Source organism: Lactuca sativa, chromosome 8 (genome assembly GCF_002870075.4).
Source record: "Lactuca sativa cultivar Salinas chromosome 8, Lsat_Salinas_v11, whole genome shotgun sequence".
In the NCBI taxonomy this organism is placed as follows: domain Eukaryota; kingdom Viridiplantae; phylum Streptophyta; class Magnoliopsida; order Asterales; family Asteraceae; genus Lactuca; species Lactuca sativa.
Window position 1 is genome coordinate 205,429,183 of NC_056630.2, and position 10,307 is coordinate 205,439,489.

The 10,307-nt window shown below is 37.7% G+C and overlaps 1 protein-coding gene, 1 long non-coding RNA gene and 1 pseudogene across 2 annotated transcripts; 2 read left to right on the forward strand and 1 right to left on the reverse strand.

The window, feature by feature from the left end:
* The first annotated feature begins 1,310 nt into the window (after window positions 1-1,310).
* On the forward strand, window positions 1,311-2,793 carry LOC122195508 (uncharacterized). Its single transcript, XR_006185752.1, has 2 exons — window positions 1,311-1,682; window positions 2,287-2,793. It is a non-coding gene; the product is annotated as an uncharacterized LOC122195508 (long non-coding RNA).
* Window positions 2,794-3,267: 474 nt separating this feature from the next.
* Window positions 3,268-6,296, forward strand: LOC128128168 (putative late blight resistance protein homolog R1A-10; annotated as a pseudogene).
* LOC128127908 (secreted RxLR effector protein 161-like) lies at window positions 5,192-5,968 on the reverse strand. The gene has a single exon (XM_052766643.1). The coding sequence runs from the start codon at window positions 5,966-5,968 to the stop codon at window positions 5,192-5,194; it is 777 nt and encodes a 258-aa protein (XP_052622603.1).
* Window positions 6,297-10,307: the final 4,011 nt, after the last annotated feature.

Here is a 10,307-nt window from a genome sequence, read left to right on the forward strand (position 1 = left end):
GAAACCTCGGCTCCATAGGAGACCCAAAAAAACATGTTACACAAGAAATCGCTACTTACTACGCCACACTATTTGGGCGCCCAACTTTACACAACCACCTAGGGTAGTTTAGGGACATCCAGACCACGCCTCAACACCATGACACGCCTTGGCGCCGTCGTGGCATGCTATTTAGAACCCTATAAATAAACAAACAATTTGTAAGACAAACAATCTATGCTTGTCTGCAAGATGCAAACATTAGATGTCAAGAACTTTTGAAAAAAAAACAAACACCACTTTAAATACAACTTAAAACACGCTTCATAAACATGAGGCCAAGCCCCAAGGAACAATGTGGTTGTGTGTGTAATTTGGATGTTAAAAATAGGGTTGGTACTATTTAGATAAAAACTGAATTGTCCGACTGGAGAATTTGGTTTAGACTATTTGGTTCGGATATTCGAGTTTTTTGACTGACTGTTAACAAAACTGAATTATTATTTTGTGTTTTGGATTGATTTTGTTTTATAAATTAATAACCGAATAACAATTTATTATTTATTTATTTTTAATAAATCTATATTTATTTATTAATTTTGTTATTATTTCTTCAAATAGGTTCAAAAAACGTCAGGTAATAAAAACATTAATATACATTTTTTCAAAAGATTTTGTATAAAATATTAAAATATAACATACATTTTTTGTAGCCATTTATAAAATTTAAATCAAAATTAAATAATTTATTTTTATTTCTTCTGTAAAATTAAGTAATATTATAATTATATATCGTTTTAAAATGTTCCAATTTATTAAAACTGATCCAACTGAATTGTAATTGGATCTAATTTTTCAAAACTAGCATCAATTTAGATTATCTTAGTTGGATTAGTTGGATTGGATCAAATAGATCAAACCCAAACAACACCCCTTGTTAAAATTGAACCCAATTTTCGTCCCGAATGCGGCCGGAGAATGGATGGCGGCAAATAGAAAAACCAGCGCAGTCCAGGAGTCAATATGTGACAGTTGATAGAAATTTCATTGCAACGATACATAAATAAAAATTTCTCCCCTTAAACAAATTCTTTGCTTTCCAACTTTCAGTATGTCGAAACTTCAAACTCTGATTCTTTTCTCCTCTTCTGAGCTCTGTAATATGTTATTCTTATCAAATAATTTAGAAATTATTTAATTATATTTCCAATTTGTAATTTTCCGAACGTGGAGGTGGAGGACGACTTGATGAGAAACCAATTTCCAGTTTTTATTATTTTCTCCTCTTTTATTTTTTCTCCGCAAGACAATCTTGAGGTAATTTCAGATATCTCATGATTCGAATCTTGTTTGGTATTTTGGTAATTTTTTCTCTGTAATGTAATGTGCTAAATATTAATTGACTAATTGTTTCCATTAATGTATCTTATTTGTTACTTCTTTTAGCATAATTATTGTTTATTTGTTAACAAAAATCAGTGACTATACGGTGTTTTTACCAAAATCAATGCTTTTGACTTTTGAGTAACAGTTAACAAAAAACAAAAGCTTATTTCATTTTCAGATCACTAATTTCTGGTTTATATGGTCCGTTGGTATAATCGACTTTTTAATTGCTTTTCGCATTGTAATTTGATATTTATGTTTTTAATTGCCTCGGCATCACATACATCCCCCTCACCTTGGGTGTCACCCCAACTCCGGTAAGCTCTCTCATCTCTGTTTTGGATTTGGATGTTAGTTTTATTTCTGAATTTAAGATTTTTTAGAATTAGGGTTTTTTTTTGGTACTTTTCCAGTTTGAAGTCAGATTCTTTGTTTTGGATGTTTACATTTTGTTACTTTGATATATATTTTACTTTATCTTTCCACTATTTGGGGTTTCACGTTCCCATTACGAACGATTTTGGATGTTTTTTGTTAGTGGACTGGATTCCACAACCATTGAATTTGCTAAAGATCATTCTTTCTATGTTCTGTAATTAACATCCCAAAATCTCTCTTATGAATGTTACCTTGCTAAGAAGTCTTCTATAGCGTTTCTTTCTAGTTGTTTCACGTCATGCTTGTATCTATTAGAAATACACTTATATATCAAATTAATTTGGACAGAAATGACAATAAAAATATCGTTAATCAATTACATTTAAAGAGGACACCATTTCAGAGTAAATTTAACCCATAAAAGTAGAACAAGATTGCAATTTTATGGCTCAATCTTAGGTTCATTTGTGCTTCATGATATGTTCTTGATTTTGCTCGATCTTTGCAACTTGATGATTAATTATCTGGAGTGTCTTCTACTAGAAAAAAGACTTTGAAACCCCTGGTGTTGAAGTTACCGCTGGTTACTACTCAGTACACATGTACAATCTTTATTGCCAATGCTATTTATTGGTCTACAACTTGCCAAGAAGCATCTAGCTGCCAAATACAATAATAAACCCCATGCCGAGATAGTTGACCACTGCACATAAGATTTCAAATCTCTTTTTCAGTTATTATAAAAATTCTGTCTTTTTTACAAAATGTATTCTTGGAGATGGTTGTAAAATGGAAGGGATTGTAAATGAAGCATGTTCACTTGCAGGCCATTGGGGTCTTGGAAAAGTTGATTGCCTTTTATGATGATAACCACATCTCGATGATTAATTGAAGCTTGATTTGGTTTCCTTTGGGTTTGATTTGGAAGTTTGATCCTTGTTTGTGAATCTGCTATAGAAATAGTAGATATTAAACTTGATTTGATTGCAATAAGTTTGAATTCTTTTCCTTTTGAAGAAAAATGCTTATATATCATTAGATTTTAGAACCTGACAACTTTACAACTTGTTGGATAGAAGGGTAAAATAGTCATTTGTATTATGAGCACAACAATTTAAAACATATTTTCATTCAGAGCCTCTAAATCATTAGGGCCTATCCTTTAGAGGTTGCCAAACTACCCTTTAGTTTATACTCTTTTAACATAAAAATTATGTACTTATGTTATTTATATGTTTATAATAATGTCCAATATTAATATCAACTGTGGAGATATATTAAAAATTGTTATAAGTCAGTAAATTCTATTTATATTCTAAATTTACAAGTTTATACAACGTAATAAAGGTATAAACTATTATTGGAAATGGAATGAAGAAAAAAAATAAAGATTTAAAAATGGGGTCATGAAAAGTTTTTAAATGAAAATCAGTATATAGTGTCTGGATTGGTGGGACCATATTCCCAGCAAACATGAGCCAAACAATTTTTTACAAAGAAAATTCAAAGGGTCTTAATAATCCACAAAACTTGCAAAACTCCTCTCACCTGTTTGGCTTAATTCAAAACTTCAATATAAACCACTACTGTTCTTCAAGAGAGGAAGAAACAAGATGGCATATGCATATGTCCAGATGTTCATGGAAAAGCTGAAGCAGCTGATATACTCCAATGATATTCCAGTGATCAAGGATAATCCATCAATTGTACGTGAAAGGCCTCAATTGCAACTGCTTTATGAAGAACTTGGCTCCATGATCCAAATTTTTTTCAACCACGAAGACCAAGATCTACACAACTTTGAAGAAGTTAGAAAGCTGAAGAAAAGATTCAAAGCAGCAGCTGAAGAGGCAGAAGATATAGTTGATATCTTTATATCCTCTGTCCATGTTAGAAATAACGGGTATTTCACTATCTCTGATGTCTTTCAAACATCTCTGAACCTTGAGGATGTTATGAGATCAATTAAGTCTATTAAAGTGGAATTCATAACCACAAGAATCGATAATATGAAGATTGATTCGTCTCAAAGAACTGAGTCCGCTGCTGGAACTTCCAACCCTACAAATTCACTAGGACCGAAGAAAGTATTAGAAGAAATGGTGGTGGGGCTAGGTGGTGATGTTGTGCAAATGCAATCTGCTGGAACTTCCCACAGTAGAAGTTCACTCGGATCGAAGAAAGTAGCGGAAGAAATGGTTGTGGGGATTGATGGTGATGTTGAGATAATACGGGACAAACTTGCTGAAGATGGAAAGCATCTGGATGTGGTCTCAATTGTTGGTATGGGTGGACTCGATAAGACTACCCTTGCTAAGAAAGTGTTCACTGATCCTTATGTTGTTTATCATTTTCATGTCCGTGGATGGGTCACTGTTTCACAGACATATGACAAGCGGGATCTGTTGATTCAAGTTTTGTCATCCATAGATGATTAGTTAGAGCTTGAGGAAGCAACGGACTCTCAGCTTCATAAAATGTTGCACAGGAGCCTATACTGTCAGAGATATTTAATTGTCATTGACGATATCTGGAGTACAGAGGCATGGGATAAGTTGAAGTTGTTTTTCCCTGATCATAACAATAGAAGTCGGATTCTGCTTACTAGCCGCCTCAACGAAGTTGCTTCGCATGCAAAATCACATGGACTCATTCATCATTTACAACATTTGTCAGAAGAAGAAAGTTGGAAGTTGCTGTGTGAGAAGGTGTTTAAAGGAGATGAATGTCCCAAATGGTTGGTTGATCCAGGAAAGCAAATTGCAAAAAACTGTCACGGATTGCCTCTTTCTGTGGTTGTGATGGCAGGAGTTCTAGCAAAAGAAGCAAGGAATAAAGATTTGTGGGTAAAAATTTCTTGCAGTGTCCAATCGTACATTGCTAGTGATGAGAAAGGCTGTCTGGAAACCATAGCATTAAGTTACGACCATCTGCCTCTTCACTTGAGAGTCTGCTTTCTCTATCTGGGATGGATTCTGTTGAACACGACTCTTTTATACGGGAAACAACAAGACTTTTATTAAGACATTTAAGGAGAACTTACACTTTGTGAGACTACTACACACTTTGCTTTCTTTGAGGCTTTCTTGGATGGTTTGGAGCAAATGAGCTCCATACCTATTTATAGGCCTCTTAGGAAGGTTCTAGATACTAGCATACACTTACTACATTCTAGATAACTCTAGAACTATCTAACATATTCTACATGCTTCCATATGTTTCTAGAACGTTCTACCATGTTCTGGAGAGGTCTAGGTTGCTCCAGTGTCTTCTAGAATGATCCATATCCTTCCAGGGTCTTCCATGTCGTTCTAGAGTATTCTAGACTCTTCCGGTATATTCCAGAGTCTTCCATAGTCTTCCATAATGTTCTAGAATCTTCTAGAGCATTCTAGAACAAGCTAAAGTCTTCTAAATAATATTTGTTTTATTGGGCTAGTGATGATCTTTAACACTCCCCCTCAACACTAGCCCTCATTCTTCGTACCATGTTAAGCTGACAGCGAAAACCTTCACATTTTCCAGTACTCAGCCCTTTGGTGAACAAGTCTGCTATTTGGTCATCGGTCTTGATCTGCCGCATCTCAATTTCTTCCATCAAGACTTTTTCTCTGATAAAGTGATAATGCACTTCCACATGCTTTGTTCTAGCATGAAATACTGGATTTTCTGCCAGCCGAATTGCAGATTGGTTGTCACAATGAAGTGGTACTGCATAGTCAATTTTTTGATGTAAGTCCTCCATTAGGAGTACCAACCATGTACTTTCTTGAGCTGCTACGGCCGCTGCTTTGTACTCCGCTTCCGTGGTTGACAATGATACTGTTGGTTGTCTTTTACTACACCATGATATTGGTCCCGACCCAAGCTTGAACACATACCCAGTGGTTGATCTTCGGGTATCATGGTCTCCTGCATAGTCAGCATCACAATATCCAACCAACTTGCAGTCTTCTCTTCTTTTATACAAGAGACCATAGTCAATTGTACCTTTGACATATCTCAAGATCCGTCGGGCAGCATCCAAATGAGGTTTCTTCGGACTTTGCATGTATCGACTCATAACTCCAACTGCATAAGCAATGTCAGGCCGAGATAAAGTTAGGTAGATAAGACTACCTACTAGTTGTCGATACATCGTTCCATCATCCAACTCTTTTCCTTCATGAGCACATATCTTGGAATTTTGCTCTATTGGTGTTGATATTGGCTTACACTCCAACATGCCAAACTTTTGAAGTATATCTCTTGTATACTTTTGTTGGCAGAGGAACAACCCTTCCTTTGTACGATCAACTTCTAACCCCAAGAAGTGTTTAAGCTACCCCAGCTCTTTCATTTGGAATCGCACCGATAGATTTTCTCTTGTTTGATGGATTTCTCTTTCGTCATCCCCGGTGATGATCAAGTCATCCACATAAACCAACACAATTGCCAACTTCCCTTCTTTTTCTTTGACGAACAGGCTTGAGTCTGCATGTGTAACTGAATAACCACATTGGGTAAGAAATTCAGCAATCTTACCATACCAGGCTCTTGGTGCCTGCTTCAATCCGTAAAGAGCTTTTCTCAGCTTGCACACATGAGTGGGATTAACTGCATCCTCAAATCCCTTTGGTTGGTTCATGTAGATCTCCCGATCTAATTCTCCATGCAAGAAAGCATTCTTCACATCCATCTGCCATAATTTCCAGTCTTTACTAGCCGCAAGAGCTAGCAGCACCCGTACAGTAGTTATCTTCGCCACTGGACTAAATGTTTCATCATAGTCCAGTCCATATTGTTGTGAGAACCCTCGAGCCACCAAACGAGCCTTGTATCTTTCAATTGATCCATCTGTGCATCGTTTTAATTTATAAACCACTTGCAGGAAATCGGTTTTATATCTCTTGTTCTTGGTACCAGTTCCCACGTTTGATTCTGCTTTAAGGCTGTAACTTCTTCTTCCATTGCCTTCTGCCATGCTTTATTCTTAACTGCTTCTTCATATGTCTCCGGCTCTTTAACACCGTCTTCTAAAATGGCCGCATTAGCATACTTGGGATTAGGCTTTCGGATTCTTTCCGTCCTTCGAAGTTGTGGAGGCGGCGGCTCCCTTTCACCGGCATCACTTGTTTGAGTTACTTCTTGCTCAATGACATCAGTGTCGCTTGGATCTTCAGGTGTATCAACACTTGACCAAATATGTGCAGTTTGCTCCCCCATCTTTTGTTTTAAAACTTCTTCAATATTTTCCGAGTCTGGTAGTACTTTCTTCTCTGAGGACCACCATGAAGATGCTTCATCGAACACTACATCTCTTGAAGTGTAGCATCTTCCACTTGTTGGATCACAACATCTCCACCCTTTTCTTTGATTGTCGTATCCAACAAATATACACCTGACTGCTTTCTTGTCAAACTTGCTACGTAAATGACTAGACACAAATACGTAGCAAACGCAGCCAAATACTCGGAAGTAGCTAACAGTAGGTTTCATGTTCCATAGTGTCTCAAATGGTGAGATGAAACCTAACCTTGGTTGGGGAAGTTTATTGATCACATAGGCAGTAGTTTGCATTGCTTCAGCCCAAAATCTTCCTGGGACATTCTTCGCGTGTAGCATGCTTCGACAAATTTCTTCAAGATGTCGATTCTTTCTCTCAGCTACACCATTTTGTTGAGGTGTGTTGGCACATGTGAATTGATGACGTATACCACATTCTTTTAGATAGCGATTGAATTTTTCTGAGGTGTATTCTCCTCCATTGTTTGAGCGTAGACACCGAATCTTCTTTCTCACTTCTCCTTCGACCGTTGTCTTGAATTCTAGAAACTTTGAGAATGTTTCAGATTTTTCTTTCATGAAGAAAACCCACACATATCTCGAATAATCATCAATGAACGTCACCATGTACCGCATCCCGCTAACTGATGTCTGCTTGACTGGACCGAACACATCTGAGTGAATTAACTCTAGTGGCTTCTTTGCTCTAAAATTTGACTCCTTATATGGTAATTGATGAGCTTTACCATACTGACATCCAGCACAAACAACATCTGTTTTAACTTCAAGTTGAGGTAAGCCATTGAGCATGGATTTCTCCATTATTACCTTCAACTTGTGATAACCAACATGTCCTAGCCGTGCATGCCATAGATCTGCTGTCTCATTCTTACGAGTCTTATCTACATAGGCAGACTTTGCTGAGAGCACATAAACGGACTCCACTCTTCGTCCTTCCATTGTTGGCGTTTCTGATATTTTAAGATCTCGATAGACCTTCACATCTTGTGGGCCAAACAAGATGTAGTTGCCTGACGATGTTAGTTGCGATACTGACAACAAGTTCTTCTTCATACCTGGCACGTGATACACATTATGTAGTGACACCATGTCAGATTTATTACCAGGCATGATCGTCGTTTTTCCAATCTGAGCAATTGGAAGTCGTGCATTGTTGGCTGTAAGTACCATGTGACTCCCTTTGTACTCCTTCACGTCTTGTAGTTTGTTCTGATCGCCAGTCATGTGATTGGAGCATCCTGAATCAATGATCCAGTCATTTTCATAGTTGATACGCTCTCCCATCATTGTCATGAGTGCCAACTCATTTTCTTCTATGGCACATAATGCCTCAGCATCCCATTTATCCTCTATTTCCTTTTTGGAAGTTACTACATTGCTTTCCACAGACTTTTTCTTTGACCAACAATCCTTGGACATGTGGCCCCACTTTCCACAGTTGTTGCAGTTGCCTTCGAACCTCCTCCCCCGAGAACTCTTATTGTCGGTCTTTTGAGATCTCCATGGTTGTGAGGTTCCTGGTTGACTCTTCCCTTTGTCAGCATTTTTGTATCCTTCTTTAGAAGGTGGCTTGAAATTCCTCCGACTTTTACTTGTGTAGAGTGCTTCTTCTTCACTCTTCAGCGTGATGCCTCCCATTTGCTTAGCCATAGCTTCTTGGCTGGCCAGCAAATTCTCAAACTCTACAAGTGATGGTTGAACGGGCCATCCTTGTACAGCAGTAATGAAGCTTCTATATTCTGGCCTCAGTCCATGGATGATGATCCTTTTCATTCGAGCTTCTGCAATGACGGATTGCGGATCTAGTTCAGTAATCTCCCGACATATCGACTTGACCTTGTGGAAATATTGAGCAATCGTCATGTCACGTTGTGAGATTGATAATAGCTCGTTCTCCAAAAGTTGTAGTCTCGTATCATTCTTCTTTGAGAAAAGCCTCACAAACGTGTCCCAAGCTTCTTTCGGGGTGTTCTCATCCCGAATATGCTCCAACATCTCTTCTTCGATTGTGGTCTTCAAGGCAAACATTGCTTTGCCTGCTTTGATTTTCCATTTACGCAAAGCACCATTAACGTCTTCCTCTGGTGGCGTAGTTTCGCTTCCACCAACCACCTCCCATGGATCTTGTCCTTGTAAGTAGGACTTCATACATGTTTCCCACGTTTTGTAGTTGTTATTGTTGAGTTTCTTGATTCCTCCGACGACTTGGAGATCACCCATCGTGTTGGCAGTACCTCGGTAATACCAAACAAGCTAGTTTCAGTACTAAACTTGCAGAGTCACAGACTACTCACGATACAAAGAGAATCACTCGTTCTCACTATCAAGAAACCTTGCTCTGATACCAGATTGTTGAACACGACTCTTTTATACGGGAAACAACAAGACTTTTATTAAGACACTTAAGGAGAACTTACACTTTGTGAGACTACTACACACTTTGCTTTCTTTGAGGCTTTCTTGGATGGTTTGGAGCAAATGAGCTCCATACCTATTTATAGGCCTCTTAGGAAGGTTCTAGATACTAGCATACACTTACTACATTCTAGATAACTCTAGAACTATCTAACATATTCTACATGCTTCCATATGTTTCTAGAACGTTCTACCATGTTCTGGAGAGGTCTAGGTTGCTCCAGTGTCTTCTAGAATGATCCATATCCTTCCAGGGTCTTCCATGTCGTTCTAGAGTATTCTAGACTCTTCCGGTATATTCCAGAGTCTTCCATAGTCTTCCATAATGTTCTAGAATCTTCTAGAGCATTCTAGAACAAGCTAAAGTCTTCTAAATAATATTTGTTTTATTGGGCTAGTGATGATCTTTAACAGATTCCAGAAGACTACCGGATCTCTTCACTATGGTTGCTTTGGATATGGATGGCTGAGGGATTTATACAAGAAGATGGAAGTCGAAGCTTGAAGGAAATTGCAAACGGTTACCTGACGGATCTAGTTGACAGAAATCTTCTAATTGTAGAACAATGGTATGCTTTGGGTGATGTCAGTGATTGTAAAGTCCATGATCTTGTGAGGCAGGTATGTGTGGAAAAAGGAAAAGAAGAAAGATTCTTCCTGAAAATAGACTCCCCACCATCAAATCGTCTTTTTAGTATCATACGAAAACAAAACAAGAAATTGAGAAATTGGAAAAAGGTAATTACCACAAATAAGCCACGTCGTGTGGTCACATATCAAGAAATCAACATTAAGAGATTGTCTCCTCCGCCCACCCCAAGTGTTCGATCATTTGTAGGCCTTAATAGGGAAACAACCATAAT

Bases quoted from the DNA above. Each gene is read 5' to 3' on its own strand.
- LOC128127908 (XM_052766643.1), bottom strand. From the start codon at position 5,968: ATGTTGGAGTGTAAGCCAATATCAACACCAATAGAGCAAAATTCCAAG.